Source organism: Gavialis gangeticus, unplaced genomic scaffold, assembly GCF_001723915.1.
Source record: "Gavialis gangeticus isolate Ggan-Ray unplaced genomic scaffold, GavGan_comp1, whole genome shotgun sequence".
Lineage (NCBI taxonomy): Eukaryota > Metazoa > Chordata > Crocodylia > Gavialidae > Gavialis > Gavialis gangeticus.
The window spans coordinates 7,819,083-7,836,270 of record NW_017729011.1 but is presented as its reverse complement, the minus strand read 5'-3'; the positions used below and the strand labels follow the sequence as shown (position 1 = coordinate 7,836,270).

The 17,188-nt window shown below is 41.4% G+C and overlaps 1 protein-coding gene across 4 annotated transcripts in view; it reads right to left on the bottom strand.

Annotated features, from left to right (window-relative positions):
• Positions 1–17,188, bottom strand: part of CACNA1B (calcium voltage-gated channel subunit alpha1 B) — a 644,201-nt gene that overhangs the window by 98,629 nt on the left and 528,384 nt on the right. For all 4 annotated transcript variants that reach the window (XM_019510484.1, XM_019510481.1, XM_019510482.1 and 1 more), the window contains 3 exons: positions 15,307–15,366; positions 13,086–13,192; positions 508–604 (listed from right to left, as the gene is read on the bottom strand). In XM_019510484.1, coding sequence (XP_019366029.1) covers positions 508–604; positions 13,086–13,192; positions 15,307–15,366 — 264 coding nt within the window. The remainder of the gene's footprint in view (positions 1–507; positions 605–13,085; positions 13,193–15,306; positions 15,367–17,188) is intronic.

Sequence of the window (17,188 nt, the reverse complement as noted above, 5' to 3'; positions counted from 1 at the left end):
CTTCTCCCACCTCACAATTTCAGCAGCAGGCTACTGCTTAACAACACTAACTTCATTCCTGAAACAATCTAAATAACTAAGCACAAGCTATTCAATTCATTCAATTCAATTCATTTCACTTTGTGACTCAGGATGCCTGAGGTGGACCTATGACCACCAAATCCTGAACAGACTAAAATTCCTCAAAGTTCAGTCCACAATTTCTGCAGACAGAGCTTGGCAAAACTGTGGTGTTTGTTTTCTACCAGCCAGGCAAAGATGAACACGTCAACATTCACTCTGGCGCACTGAAAAATTTCAAAATCAAAAACTGTGTTGAATTTATAGATTGCATTTTTGGGGGGATTTTTTAGAAAACACTAAAATCCTTAATGGCTAAGCACTCATTCTCAAAATAAAATTAAAAAGCCATAATTCATCCAGTTTGAGTTTATTTACGCCATTTTGCTCACAGCTCTGCCTTCAAGACCCACAGCAAAAAGGAACTATTTCCAATTATTCTCCAACCTTTAACTTTGGCAGACGCTTGATGGTCTTCAAGGGTCTTAGCACCCGCAGAACTCGCAGTGACTTGATGGTGTTGATATCCTTGCCTTTGGTTCCTCTGCAAGTGGGGGGGAAATACAACAGTGAAAAAGGAAGGACCTTGGTTCTCGTGAAACTTATGAAAAGGCCTACCGGTACCCAGATCTTTCAGGTTTGGAGCTTTCTTTTCCATTTTCTCTGCACACAGCAGTGGTGGTGGGGAGTTGCAGTAACCATCCACTTGGGAAGCGTAAAGCAATGTGCAGAAAGGAAGCCGAGGGCAGAATTTAGCCCTTAGAAAGTTTATTTGCTTGTGCTCTCCATCCCTGCATCACTTCCCAAGTATTCACTCTCTTCCTCCCCACCAAAGTAATACTCATAACCAGAATGAGAATAGATCTGCAGGTCTGGTAATGACCGAGAAAGTAGCTATCACACAAGTGTAGCTGCAACCACTGGCGGGAGAAGGGGAAGAGTTACATCTGTCCGCCTGTCTTGTGAATCTAAACCAAACGTTTTTCTTAGCCAGGATTATGTGCATCACCTACTCTTCTGACAAAGACAGACATTTTGCTGATACCTCTCAGTGTAATTTGTCTGTATGGTTTTCCAAGTGGTTTGGAGGGAAGGTTTTCCTTAGTGAAACCGACAGTGAACACAAGAAACTGAATCCTTTGATGGGCAGATGGACAGCACACACTCTTGGCGCAGAATAAGCTTTCCATTTCTGCACTCTTTACCATTACACTATTGTTCTCAGGTTTCTTTTGGAAGACATGCTGCCAATACCATGCTGAGCCATGTAATATGCAGACATATTACATGCCTGAAACAATACTAGTGTAACTCTCCAGTCCATGCATGCAGATGTCAGAGCTCACTTCTGTTTTGTTAAAAGCATGTGCAAATGATTATTCACTTATGCAAACATGGCTGTTCATTTTATTACAATTAGGGAGGTTGGAAGTGAAGGATTCCATTTCTACCTCAACCTTCCCTCAAAATAAAGAAAAGAGGTTTAAAGTTTTGTTTTCTTTTTTTTGGAAAAGGTGCAGCTAGGCTCTCTGCCAACCAGTTAGTAGAACACAATGGAATTCAATTTTACTTCCTACCGTGAGAAAATGAGATGGAAAATGATAGTAAAGCTGACCTCTAGACTACAGGCTTAGGTCTTAGGACTGGTTTAAATACACACTTGCACTGTAATAACAAAAGGTGCAGATGAGCAGTGCTTTGGATCCCTTCACTGAATGGTCTCCCCTCCCATTCACCAATTTACCAGGCAATGCTTACCTTCATTATTGGGAAAACATACCAAGAAAAACATGATTATGCTCAGAGAGGCAGAAATGTAACCCCCGCCCCACCCATGCACACACTATGATTCTGGAGACACAATATCTAGAAAGAAGAGGACAGTTCACACGCTATAGCTTACTCAAGCCTCTGAACTTAGTGAATTTAGTGACAGCTTTTTTTTGTACTTTGGACAACTATCCACTTAGAAAGAATCAAAACACCAACAAATTACTTTATGCTGTCAATTAAATAGTGCTCATGTTATCTCAGAGGATTGTTTTGGCCAGGATTGATGAGGCTGTATTTGAACCAGTGTCCACGATTAACTATATCTCATTGCCAATATTTTCCCTCTATTCAGTGGTCAGTCACTTCTGTTCATTTTCAATGCAAGAATAAGCTAATGAGATAAAGGAATATTCATAATGTAAACTGAGAGGCTCTTGCCTGTTTCACTATCACCTTCATAAATCAGCTTATGGTCTGTTTTATGGGACAGGATAACGAGGGATGAAGCCGTAGAGGAAGAGACAAAGAGGATGAGGACATCTAAGTCTTTCAGCACTTCTTTAGAACCTCTTTAATCAGATATAATTGATGGATGACACTATTCTAATTCATAATGGTGTAAACCAGAAGTAACTCCACAAAAGTCAATGGAATCAAACTTGCACAAAAGCAGAGTAAAAAGATTAGAACGACACAAGCAGGAAATCTGATCTGTGACTGGGAACAACTGCCCAGACCCAGCATTCATCTTTACGTAGGTGGCCACAGCTAGAAGTTGACCAAGGCATTACCAATCCTCATGCTTTCTCAGGGGCTGAAGGCTTGAGGGGGATGCCTTTGTGCAATTAAGTTGCTCTTAAAGAATTGCGTGAGCTTAACTCCAAATATATACAATTGTTTAGCCTTTCTGGCATGGAGATGGGAGACAAGGCTCTGGCAAGGCTCCTTGTAGCCCAATCTTTTGCCAAGTGCTCCAGGTGTAGGGCTGACCAAAATATGTGGTTTTAAAATAAATAACTAAAATATTATTTTCATTTTTTATCTTAAGTGAGAAATATACAAGGGCAGCCCAGACTTTTCCACGGGACTGCATTAGTCAGGAGAGTTAATATGTTAATAACTACTCTTTGATGAATTAGAAGGGCTCTGATGGAGTTATCCCTGCCTCCCGATTAGGAGACGTTTTATGACTAATAGGCCCCGTCTCTATTATGCAGCTGGCAAACAATCTAGTAACAGCTGTGCTTGAGCTTGGTGTTGCCAGCATAGTTTCCCTCGGCAGCATAGACAGTGTCTGCTGCAAAGCATACCAGCTTGGCTACTGACTATGCAATCTATGTAGACAAGAGCTTGGATTTATTACATAGGTCTCCAGCCATGAATTATTTGCTCATGTTTCGAGGTTTGCATGGACAGTGCCAAAATGAAGGAGAGGGGAAAGCTAACAGGACATCCAACTGCCTCGCACAGAATTGTCTAGAACCATTCACATAGACACCTACAAGGTAGTAGAAAAACAAGAGAGTTTCCGCTCTGAGTTGAAAGTGATTTTTACAGAGGTCAGCAATGAAGTTTTAGCATTGTGTATGGCAGAAGACCAGCTTGGCTTAGCAGGGAGCTCTTCAGAGAACTAAAACATACAAGAGGAAGCTTACAAGAAGTGGAAACTTGGACAAATGACTAGGGAGGAGTATAAGAGTATTCCTCAGGCACGCAGGGATGAAATCAGGATGGTCAAAGTGCAACTGGAGCTGCAGCTAACAAAAGACATGAGAGGTAACATGAAAGATTTCTACAAATATGTCAGCAGCAAGAGGAAGATCAGGGAAAGTGTGGATCCCTTATGAAATGAGAAGGCAACCTAGGGAACCTATACACGTGCAGAGAGGCTGCTCTGATGTGCTGTAATTACAGCGCATTGGAGCAGACTAGATTAATCAAGTCTGCTGGAGAGTGGTAATTACTGCATTCCAGCAGACTCTACCGACATGTGTATCAGCATCCCTATGCTGAAAAATGGCAGCAGGGGTGCTTTAGCTAAAGTTCATTCAACAAGCTTTAGTTAAAGCGCCCCCACCATCATTTTTCAGTGCAGGGGACACTCATACACATGATGCTCCAGGTGCATTAATTAGAGTGGCTCTTGGAGCTACTCTAATTAAAGCACCCTGCCCCCCCACCCACACACACACACTTCTGGAGCACATGTATAAGTGTCCCTAGTGGCAGATGATGTGGAAAAGGCTGAAGTACTCAATGCCTTCTTCACCGGCAAGGTCAGCTCCCAAACTATTGCACCTGGCAGCACAGTTTGGGGAGGAGATGAGCAGCCAACAGTGGCAAAAGAACAGGTTAGGGACTGTTTAGAAAAGCTGAATGTGTACAAGTCCAAGCGTATTGATATGATGCACCCAAGGGAGTTGGCTGATGTGAATGCAGAGCCACTGGCTATTATCTTTGAAAATGAGTAGTGATTGGGAGAGGTCCCATATGATTGGAAAAGGGCAAATATAGTGCCCATCTTTAAGAAAGAGAAGGAGGAGGATCCAGGGAACTACAGAACTACAAGAGAAGGACTTATGTGGTTACACTGACAATACTGCATTGATTTCTCAAGGAAGGAGAGATGTTGCGAGGCATATCAGTATTAGCAGGCTACGGTCAAACTATTCTTAGTTGAGTTCTGCAATGTTCTGTACAGGAGCTGGAGGGTGGGAACCAAATTGCAGGAAAACAAGGCAGCTATAGGCTCTTGCTCCTCTTTAGTATAAAGGACTGGACTTTAGAAAGGCATTTTATACTGTCAGGGAAGTGGTCTTAGTTTAAATGAGAATTAGGCCTAAAGTTTATAAATTGCATGTTTGGATCTGCATATGCATTTTACAGCAAAAGATCCAAGTAAGCAATGACCATGCACCATCAACTTATAATGGCCATCTCTCTGCCAGCCTCAGCTAGAGGATGGAAAGTACTGAGATCCAGTTATTGAGTTGTATTCCTCAGGCAGATACAATAGATACTTGCAGGCACTTAACAGCACGCCCTGTTTTATATTTGAAACAGGGCACTTTGATGTAAAAGTGCATTCAAAAGCAAGACAACTATTTTGATCACCTATTTTTTTTAAAGGATGTTGGAACTGCAAACACAATGACATACATGCTTCTTGTGAAAACAGATTTTAAGTGCTAGAGGGTGTGGTCGATACAATTCTAACTGTTTTAAAATAAAAATCTAGTGTTCTCAATTAGATTGCAGACGTATGTACTAGATTTTGAGAGTCCACTCGCACAATAAAGCACATAGAGCAGATGGATTGGTTTCTACAGATCTTGATATCCTGGGATAATAACAAAACATGGACAGCTAGGGATGTTTTCTCTTGAGCTGCAGTAAATCCAGCAAATCTATTCACTGCAAATTTCTTGCAGGGGCATACATAGGGGAAGGTTGACACATCGCTGATCTATGACAGGGAAGCTACATCTCTTGAAGAGGTGTGCCCTGAGCACAGTCCTCAGTAGAGAAAGATTACTGCAAACCAGAGATCCAATGAGCTTCATCCGTAAGCGATGTATAACCCTAAATTAAATGACTGCCTTCACAGCAAAAGGGTAGAAGGTTAATAGGCATTAATGAAGATGTGTAATGACTCTCTGTAACAGCCTGCCTGCCTTCTTTATCTAGTAAATAGTTCAAATTTCTGTGTGTCAAGAAATGTCCAGAGACCCTAGAGAAGGGGTTGAGACTGATGGAGAGGAAGTTCCAGTCCTTTAAAATTCCTTTTGCTTACAAGGAGGGTTCCAATGAAAATCATCATGGATGGGCTTTCCCAAAGCACCTAAGTAAATTAAGAGCATTAACTGTATTGAAATTCAATGGGACTTTTGCTCCTATGTCTTAACTATTTTGATTTCTAGTTAAGAAAATGTGACTCTTCCTGCAGGAAAAACAGAATTTCAAAGGGACCAGAATGGTATACGCTGGACTAGTGCAAGTGACAGCTTGAGCTATAAAAACATAATCTTGTGACAGCTCCTGCAAGTAAGAATCAGGAAGTTCAAGTACAAAGCAAGTTTTTAAATGAGGGGTTCCCCAAATTTGATTTGCCACCTGCCTTAATACAATTCTGGAAAAGAAGCTGAAATAGCCAAATATCATAATGTTTCAATGAAGGGCTACACATTGAGCTGCATTTGACATGGAAGAACTCCGACAAAAGCTTCCTGCCCAAGGAAAATGTGGGGATGGGGGAAACGACAAAGAAGAACTGATCTTTATTGAACTGTGAAGCTTAATGCACATACAGCAAGACAGAAAACAGATAGAAGATTGAAACAGAATAATTTAAAAACCATGAGAGACTAAAAATCAGTAGTCAGGCCTGTGTGATTACATCAGGACAATTCAGATTGCATCAGACCAGGTTGTTAGTTATCCTGAACTAGTTTGATATTCCTGGCTTTAAATAATTAACAAATAATAAAAGAGACTTCCTTTAATAAATAAATAATCTTTTAAAAAATTGATAGTTCTTTCAAGTAGAAACTTCTTGTTTCTCTTGCTCCTGCCAGCAGCTCTGATTTCACATACACTGGTCTCTTCGAGAGAAATCACCAAATAGTCGCAGAAGGGTGGAGCCCCCTTCTCCTGCAATCACTTGAAATTTCCAAGGCAGAAAGTTAACCCTCCTGCTTAAGAGTAAATGCAGTCTCCCAGCTCGGTCTGTGAGCGATGTTACCAGCTTCCAATGCCTAACCAATTCAACTTCTCTTTGAGAAGAAAGAAAACAGCCCACCACTTCTTGAATTCTATCACAGACCTCCTATCCTCTTTATTTTATCTCTTTGTTTTCCTCTCCTGGGGAAAGGAATGAGAGTTCCTGCTTTTTTCTTTTAAAATGTGAAGAGACAGCAGAATTTTCTGCTAATAAGAGCTCTCCCTGGTCCTGAAAGGGCAACTACTTTGTACTGTCCACAACTGAGCACTGCTGACAGGAGGGTTAAGGCCACTCGTGCAAACTCGATCTTTTGTAACTCCTTGTACAGAATTCCCAGAAGCCATTGTCACTCAATTCTCAGCTTACTGCACTGTCAGCTGCATGAAGTCAGGATCCGTACTGAGTTAGATCCTCAAGACTATAGAAATATAGGCGTGAAACCTCCTTCAGCACTAATGGAATATACACAGGCACCCCCCCCCCACACACACACACACAAACACACTAGATAATCCTGGCTCCTCCTGTGTCTTATTGTGTGTTAGTTTGAATAAATATTGGATATCACACAAAACCTTCTTCTAACAATCTGTTTCACACTCTAGCTACATACATATCTATGTACTTATAGGTAACTACACAAGTCTTTCCTGGCTCAGCACCCTGTGGTCCCAGGCACATATGCAAATGTGGTGCTAGGAAGCCATAAACTCCAGTGCAAGCAGTGCTGGACTTTATTTAGCTGCATTAATTGCATGTGTAGACATGCCCACAGAAAAGTAATGCCAGAAGGGACCTCAAGAGATTGTCTAGTCCAAGTCCCTACTCAAGGCAGAATCACCCCTATCTAAACCATCCTAGACAGGCATTTTTCTAGCCTTAAAAAGTAGCACCCCTGGCAGCAAGGGAAACTTCCAGGGTCTCTATCAGGGCTGTTCCCACTTTCCCAACACATACATGCAAGCACTGCAGCACTCCGCTGGAACAGGGACATGAACCCTGAACCTCAGATAAGTCAGGCTCTATTGACTGAGCTTTTGCAACCTGTGACTCTTGCCCAACAAAATAGCCATGAGCTGGGTTTCTGCTCTGCTTTTTTTCTTGTAGCTCAGGTAAACAGAGATGAGTGAGAGAAGTGAAGAGGAGGGGAACATCAGTTAATAATGTGTGAGGAACAAAGGAGTCAGTGCAATGCATGTAACATGGTTCATTTCCACAAGTGACAAGTGTGTATGCTCTGCTGCATATTTACACACATTTCACAGGCATAACAGTGCAGCAAGAGATGGCAATAATGCATTACCCCATGAAACTCCTAGAGAGAGATTCCAGCAACAGGAAGACAAAGAAAGAGCACAAAGTCAATGACAAAAAGAAACATAGGTAGGTACAGTATACCCAGTGCACAAAGAGATATAGGCTGTTAAATAACCAGTCCCACCCCTACAACTCAACGCTCATAAAAATAAACAAGAACAGAAGCAATAGATTTGATATGTGACATATGCCCACACACACATTCCCTGATGTTGTATTAAGCTTGCATTAACAAACAGATAGCACCAATATGCTTTTATCTTGCTGTTACTTTGGGAAGAAATAAATGTCATTGTTAAGCAAATTACAGTAAATCCGTTGAGTTTAAATCATCAGTGCAAAATTCTGCGCATCTGGGGTAGAATTTTTGTTGTTGTGATTGATGTACAAATACAGTAACTTTATAGTTCTTTTCTATTCACCCTGGTTAGAATAAATAAATAGATGTTATGCCTCTGGATAATAGATTTTGATGATAAATGTACAAGGAAGTTTTTAAAGTCCTCAGCTTCCATTTCTCTGTGGATTAAAATTACAACTCTGTGTTCACGTCATGTTTATCTCACGAGACAGAAGGGTACTTCCAATCGGAAAGATATTGTTATGTGGAAGAAGTATATTTTTATCATTATTACTGATTTCCTACTAGCATCTCCTGGAGATGTACTTAGAAAAGTACAGATACATTCTGGAAACTGCAAGCAGAAGTTGGCAGACTGTGGTAGGTAGGGTATGATAATGAGGGGCAAGCACACTGAAGCTTAAACAAAGATTTACAACTGTATTCCTAAAATAGATGAGTTGATTTCAATGCTCCAGTAATCAAGTTTTCTGAATGAGCTGGTTTGACAGGTCCCCATGACATGTTCATTAGGTAAGAAAGTGAATATAGATCAACAATGTTCAAATGAGGCCAAGAGAATTTATTTGGCAAATTAAATGGAGTTTGGCAAAAGGTAGTCAAATTATTTTGTTGTACATGACAATCAGGAAATGCAAAATAAAAACCAATAATATCCTAGTTTGGTTACTCAGCTTGAATATTTAGTAATGAAATACCCAACAAAACAAAGAAAGATCACCCTGCTCATTTACCAAATCAAGTTAATCTCTAATGATACTGAACTTTTAAAGTTTTGCTTGAGTCTGTGTCCTTTGATGAACACCCAAGGACCTGGAATGATTATTTACACTTCATCTCAATTGTCTTATACATTTGCAAAACTGAGCTAGAAAAACCTCTGCCAAACAAGCTGCCTCATTAGATTGGTGGTACTTCCTGTAGCCATTACTTCAAAAATGCCATGAGTTGTGTCCCTCATGGGATTTCACTCCCTCCAGTCCTTGTCAGAATATACAGGCTATAGACAAACCTATAGCTAAAACAATGTTTTAAACTTTCCCAGGTTTCAAAAAAGTTTGATTCAATTCAACTCTGAAAGTTTAGGTGGGTCCATATTTCATTCAAGCCGTTTTACCCACCTGCCATTACTTTCTCTCAAAATATGCATGTTCAAGAGTCCTGTACCCTTGCTCTGAACCTTTCCATAAACATCTTTTCAACATTTACTCAAAGGATATTTAGCACTGATGCAACACAAGACAAACTGCCATGAAGTACAGCTTTGGGACACATAAGTAAGTTGTAGCAACTGATATTATACCTTTAGAAATCGATAGCCAATGCAACCAACAGAAAAGCAATGGCCTTTTAAAATGAGCAGAAGCCATTAATCTTTTATCAGAAATTATTTGCTCAGCAAGGTAAAAGAGTTCATAAATCTGTGAGAGTTCTATAACATCTTAAGAGAATCAGAGTTTTGTAGGGAAAGTGTTTCAAGATAACCCTTCACACTGGTTTTAAGAACACAAAATTATTCTAATTCGATAATCTCTCTGGTTTCCCCTTGTCCCAGACACACCAATAAACAGAATTTCTTACTGGAGAATGAGATCAGGAATTTGGAATGGATCATGTGCTTGTGCAATATTTCCCGAAAAGATGACATTTAAAACTGAAAACATTTATCTCTTTCAGTATCACCTTTCTTCTACAGATATCAAAATACGTTGCAAACCATAATTAACTGAAGCTTACTGTACTCAATGTCGGTAAGTGTTAGTATAATGAACAATTTTAAAGGTAGTGAGACTTTCAACACTGGCCTCTACATTTTACACCCAATTTTGCATACCCAAGGCCTGAACATTAGAGGTGTTGAGCATCCCCTATGACCTCACCTGGAGTTATGAATGCTCAGCCTCTCTAAAAGCCAAGTTTCAGGTATCTAAAAGATGGGTTTGCAAAACACTGGACAATCCAAATCAGAGCCCATTTCTGAAATTACTGCATCAAAATGACTAGTTCCAAAGATCAAAAAGCTCCTTAACAGCCAAAATGGGAATAAAAGATAGAAATCCCAGGTCCCAACTCTCTATTCTGCAGAATACTTGACATTGTCACCTTTATTTAGTAGCAGCAGATTATCCAGTTTGGTCATATGCTGAAATAGAAAGAACTGTTGCAGTCAAGTTGCTGAATCCAAATCTTGAGGATAAAAGAATTTGCTTATCTGATTTACAACTTTCTGATGCCCCATCTCCAGTTTTCTCTTCCTGGGAGAAAAGGCTGCCCCTTCTCAACCGATTTGAAAATAAAATACTATGATGTAAACTAGGAGTGGGCAAAATATGGCCTGCAGGCTGGATCTGGCCCACAGAGGGATTTTGTCTAGCTCACGGTGGGTTTCTTGGTCCCGCCTGGCAGAGGCACTGTCTGGCCTGTGGCACATCCTGCTGTCTCCTAGTCATGCAGCAGGGTGGGGGCAGCTCCACAGCTGGACTGCATTACTAGGCAGCCCAGGTACTGGTGACAGCTCCTTGTGGCTCCTGCCATTGCTGGCCTCAACCCTGTGGTGCTGGTGGGGACCTGCATGCACAGCCCCACCCCTATCCCATTCTGCACATGCTCTAGACTCAACCCAGTGGACTGGATCAGCTCGACCAGCTAAAACCTGTGTGCACAGCCCTGACCCCAGCCCACTTCGCACATGCTCCAGATTCACCTGCCCACGCTGAGCAGTAGCAGCAGTAGCAGGGCAGAAGCTGCTGCTCAGCATGGGGGAAAAGTGGCCCCTCCCCTGCTGGGGCCTTCTTGCTGCAGTCACCTGGAGCCTGTGCCCAGGCTGAACTGTGGCTTCTCTGCATTGCCACCACTGCCCTGCTGGGTGACCTGGAGGTGGTGGTGATGATGGTGTCAGAGAGGAGCCACAGGGCAGCCTAGGCATGGGCTCCAGGTTGCGGCAGCAAGAAGGGCCTGACACTGGGGAGGGGGAGGGGGAGGGGCTTCTGCCTGGCCCCTGCTGCTGCTGCTCAGCATGGCTGGGTGATCTGGAGCAGATGCGGTCCAGGCCAGGGTTGGGGCTGTACGTGCAGGTTCTGGCTGGTCCACTCCAGCTCTGGTGAGTCCAGAGCGGGCGTAAGGTGGGCCGGAGTCAGGGCTGGGGCTGTGTGTTGGTGGTGGTGGTGGGGAGAAGCCACAGGGCACATGGGCTGCAGGCTATTCCAAGGGTGGAGGATTCTATAATACACTGCCTATGTGGCCCACAGGCCCAAATAATTGCCTGCCCCTAATATAAACTCTGTACTTCCTATGTTACTTGACTCCATGGCTGAAAATAAATCACCTTGGACTTTTTTTTTTCCTAGCAGCAGCTGCTGAACTACAACAGACGATCTAAAACACAGGCCTGCACACAACATGGAAGGAATTCTGACACTACAGAAGAAGGAAAAAACTCTGGAAAATATTCTGGACCAGGTTCATAAAGAGGCTCTGGCAACTTTATATAGCTCCAGGGATGAAAAGCAACCAGGATGGTGCCTTCCCTGATTGGTTGGTTATGCTAAGTTTATGTTTGTTTTGTGTCACCAACTTATCAGTGAATCTGGCTGTTTGTTTAAAACCGATTACACTTCTGCACCATACAAGTCCACTTTGCACAATTCCACTTACCCAGCTGATAAGAAGGAACGCACATTTTGACAGGCAAGTAAAATACTATAGGTTTCTTAATTATTGCTGATCCTCATGAGTGGATGAATGGATCTTGGAAACAAATTGATTAATGCTCATGGTAATTTTTCAAGGCTAATTTAATATTAAATTGGGTTTGTCAATCAAATAACCTGTATCTAGGTCATTTCTTGAAACCCTCATAATACAATTTCCCAATATTAAAAGGGGGGAAAGCTTTCCTCCGGGACTCCTCCTGCAGTCAGATTGTATTGTGAGTGTTTGTATTTCTCTTACTATAATCTCTCCTAATGGGGATAGTTGAATAAAAAAAGGATCCTTGACTTTAATAATTGATACATGTCTATAGCTCATTTCCTACCTGAGATCAAAATTCTCTGCAAGAGTACAGTAGGTGGTTTGGGAAATTATTTTGATATCATAAATAGAGGATAATGGTTGGAGATAGTGAAGAAGCAGCAAGAGAAGAGGAACTCGGTAGAAACCAAGATATTGTTGCCACGCAGACATCTTTAATCACAAAGAATGAGAGAGAAATACAGAAAATGCATGAAGCAGAAGCAGCACTGTGATTCTAAAAATATTGTTTTTAAAGTTTGATAAAACATCAGCTGATCTTTAGGGTAAAGCCATGATGTATATAATAAAACAGATGTATGCGATGAAATCTGAAGTTTCCATATGAACATTTAAAATATATGCAATTATCGTGTGAAAAAATGTATACTTTCTTAAGTGGCTCAGTCTCCTTTGATTATTTTTCCTCAATAAGACTAACTTTAAAACACGATTGAAAAAATGTCGAGAACTTTTATGAGGAGGCCTTACAACTTGGGAAAGGTGTGTTATTAGATCTCAAACCATGGCTAAATTTTGGCTGAGAAGAAGATGGAAACAAAATCAATCAGGGTCAAGTGTTCCATGGATTCTATAATACTCCAAACATTTAGGCTAGTTTATGAACATTCTTCTCCCCAAGTTTAAAGGGATAAAACAGTAAGAAGCTGGAAATTTCATTTTGAAGTTTTAGTTTGGTCACCCACGAAACTTAAAATAAAAAACTGAGTCAGTAGAAACCAGGAATCATTTATGAACCACAAATCCTGAGCTTTATATGACTCTAGTTCAGTGGCTGCCCTCTTTTCCGAGAAACTTGGGTTTTAAAGAAAATGTACTTACGAGAAGGCAAATGCCACCAAGGCCCCACTGACCACAATAAAGTCCAAGATGTTCCACAGGTCACGGAAATAGGAGCCAGGGTGAAGCAGCAGACCCAAGTCAATCATCTTTGGAGGGAACAGATCAAAACACCAAATATAAAATTGTGAGAGCTGATTCCATTGGAGATGGTTAGCAGCAACATACAGTACATACAATGATACGAATCTATGTCCTGGATCAAATGATTTAGATCCTTCCAACCTCCCCTTTTCAATGTTAAACTATAGCAATGTTTTTCTTTTTATTAGTACAGGAAAGGGAGGTTTGTTTCTGTAATTTAGAGAGAGAAGTTAGTACTTCAGAAGTGAATGATGTTGTCTAAAGGCATAAGCAGTGTGGGCAGACAGTAGGTAAGCTTCCTACACACAGCTTTGTCACTGCACTGTATAATTTTTAATCATGACTTGAAACACCCCTTTACATTCAAAGTCCTAGCTTTTTCTTACTGGTGGGGAGGGGAGGAAACTAATTCATGTTGGCTACAATGAATAATGAGATTACACTGAGAATAGAGCACTTTTATTCCCTTAAGTTTCTCATAAATAAACATTTGCCTGTACTGTTTCCTTGCACATTGTTTAATACCTGTATACTATATTGTGATGTTCTTGTGCGTTACCAAATACACAGAATAAAATTAAATTAAAACATACCCATAGAGGCAGCTCTGCTGAAGACAAACTACTTTGCTAGAGTAGGCAGAGCTCTACCAAACCCAAAGCTTAAGCCAATAGACTTTAATTAGAATCATTCTAGACAAGAATATTAACACCTAAAAGGGGATCTTCAGACTAGCTCGCACATACTTATGAGAAGTTCAGTCTACATGTAAAAGAACTGTGATGCTTTTATTCAACACCAACCCAGAAGGATTAATGGGAATTAACAAGCAGCAAAAGAGGATAAGAGGAAGAAAAATGAACAAGTATTTGAAAGAAACTGAGGCCTGCAAGGCCCAACAACCAAATGCAACATCTAATGAAGACAAAATACCCACTTAGTAGTGTCTGCTGAAAAACAGAGTACTAGATAACAGCCTGGCTGATTTCTGTGAAAGAGGCTTCTTTTCTTTTTACCCATACTACTGCTAAGAAATACATGGAATTGGGCCTGAAGATGCTCACAAAAGCTTGTATCTGCTCTTCTATAGACTCCCAAAGATTTCAAGTCTGGCCAGCCAAGAGATACTCACCTTATACACTTTTAAATCCTCCTTATGCCCAACAGGCAGGCAAATACATGTCTGGGTTTTTTTTAAGGCTGGATTCTTTAGGTTACTATTCATTAGCTTTATTACTAGGAATTAAGTTTGGATGTCCTAAGACATTCATTCTGGAACATAATGTCTTCTGGAGCTCCTGCAGAGGCAGAGAGGTGCCCCACTATATGGGTTATGTCAGCAGTGTCTACGCAGTACAGTCCTGCCCTTAATTAAATGAAGTCAGGTTAATGTAGAAATGCCACGTAAGAAAAAAAAAAGATATTTCTCGTGAGGGTTAAAATTACGGGGGGAAAGATTGTGATGTACTTTCATGCTCAGCTCACAAAATAATCTCCAACCCATGTGAATGAGCAAAATGATTCAGTCAGTCACAGGAGACTGTTCAGGGATTCAAGGTACAACTGTGCACGCTATTTGGTACCTAAAGGCTTCTTGAATTTGGTTCCCCATTCACAATGATTTCTTTAAATTGCTAGTGACATAAAAACAAGACATTACTCAAAACATGGTGCTGACAGATGATTCCCTCCCTCTGTTCTTATGCGAGAGAAGGAATAGTTAACGATGCTGACATTCCAGCTGTCATAACAGGAACTCTGAATCAGCCACTCTCTGACATGAAGGGGACAAGGTACATTTGTCAAAACTACCAGTCCAGACAGTTCTGGATCTACACACACATTTCTATGTTGCCCTTCATTCACATTTTTGAGATTTTCTTCATAACCATAACTGATATACTGGAGAACAATACAGTAATTAAAGCCAGTTGCTAGTATGGCATATGCCCGTGTACTATCTATTTTTGAGACCTATTCCTGATAGACACTTCTTCTTATTCTTTATTATGAGCATCAATTGCATCTCTGTTCTGCTCACATCCTTTGCTCCAGATTCCTGGAAATGTATCACAGTAAATCTGAAATATTGAACAATTACATGTGGAGAGATTCTTACCTTTATCACCATTTCAAAAGTAAAGACCCCCGTAAATATGTAATCCAGATACTTCAGAGCCTAAAATAGAGAAATGTGTGTTTAAAGGAAAAGTACAGAATCCCAGAGATGATATTTGTAAGAACAGTGTATAAAGGTGTGAGGAAAGCAACAATGTCACTCTGGTACTGTCAGTGAAGAATGTATATTTCATTGTATGGTGTCAGTTAAATCAGATCCAAATCTGAGTCAACTACCATAGTTACTCTAATCTAAGATGACCCTGAATTTAAGATGACCCCACAATAATTAGATTTATATATGGAAAATGTATACATCTGTTATAATTTTCCAGGTAAAGAATCTAATTATCAGAGGGTTTTCTTGAGTTCATTCCCTTCTCACTTGCTACAGCAGGGAAAACAATGGCTGGGGGTGTCAGGTGGTTGGGAAGGGTCAGATGGCCCCCTTGCTCTCTGCTCCCCCCACTTCTTCCCCCTGCAACCTCCTGCCATCTCCCTGCCACCAACATGCCCCCACCCCCAGTTTCCCATAGTTTTTGTCCCTCCCTCCTACTCTCCATAATCTCTGCCCCTTCCCCCCTGCTCCCTGCAGTCTGCCTCTGCCCCATCTCCCCTCACCTGCCTTACTTTCATACTTTGCTTGGGCTCTGAGATGCATGTGACAGGACAGGGGAGAAGCAGTGGGGGCGGGGGAAGGGGGGGGCAGAAGCTGCAGAGGACAATCAGAGGGTGGAGCAGGAGACCCTTTATATAGGAAACCTTGTTAATTTGAAATATAAGGGATCGAAAGACACTGACTTTAAAATAAACATGCCCATATATGCAAATCACTGTAGGTACCTACAGACTTAGTTCATCCGAAACTGATCATCTTTAACTTGTTGCAAACTGCTGTAAATTTCAGCACAGGGAGTCCATAAAGTCACTTTTGGGGAGCACTTTTGTACCTATTTATACATAGTACAACCTGGGCATGATATTAGCCCAGAGCCAAAAAGCTCATGATTTATCATATAGTTCACTGGGCTGGGGAGCCAGCAGAGTCAACAGCACTTCAAGCTGTGGTGACCCCCACAGCCCAGCACAACTGTGTGTGTGTGTGTGTGTGTGTGTGTGTGTGTGTGTGTGTGCGCGCGCGAGTCCCCGCCGCAAAGGATCCAGGTGCTAATTACCCACCATCCCTCCAACCTTTGTGACTGGAACTTCTTGTTTTTGTTCATGAGATCTGGGATCCTCCAAAAATTTATATGCAGATGAGGTGCACAGCTGCCTGATCCAGATCCACCCCATGGAGGATGAGGTCACAGTGGTCATATGCGACAGACCGAGAGAGCCTCTCATCTACATTGATGTTTAGTGATGTTTGCCAGACTTTAAGGCTGGTGAAGAAATCAGAATCATTGGACATGGGAAAGAAAGGCACAGCTCAGCTGTGGGAGTGAAGAGGGAACCAAAATGTATTTGATGTAGTGGTTCACTACGAGTGGAAAACAAGCCGGCACTGAGGAGGACTGAGCATAATGAGAATCTATCTTATTCAGATAGGCTGTACTAACTTAGCTTTATGTCAGGTTCTCATCAGTATGCTGATGTCTTATTCTGCACTAACCTATCTTTGTGGTAGGTTCCCATCAGCATCTCGGCCTTTTGGCTAAGATCAAGTGACCAGCAAAAAGCCGGAACAATGCTTTAAGGGCAGAGAAAGACTGAATAAGTGTCAGGGTGGTAGGAGTGGAGGAGGAAAACCCAAAGCTCAAAACAATGGCAGTGGTGACTGATAATCAGGAGGTGGAAAGAGATATGAAGAGTGAAAAGGAAGGACTAAAGACAGAAGGAGAGAGGATAAAGGTGGAAAAGTGGAGAGAAAAGACGACAGCGGG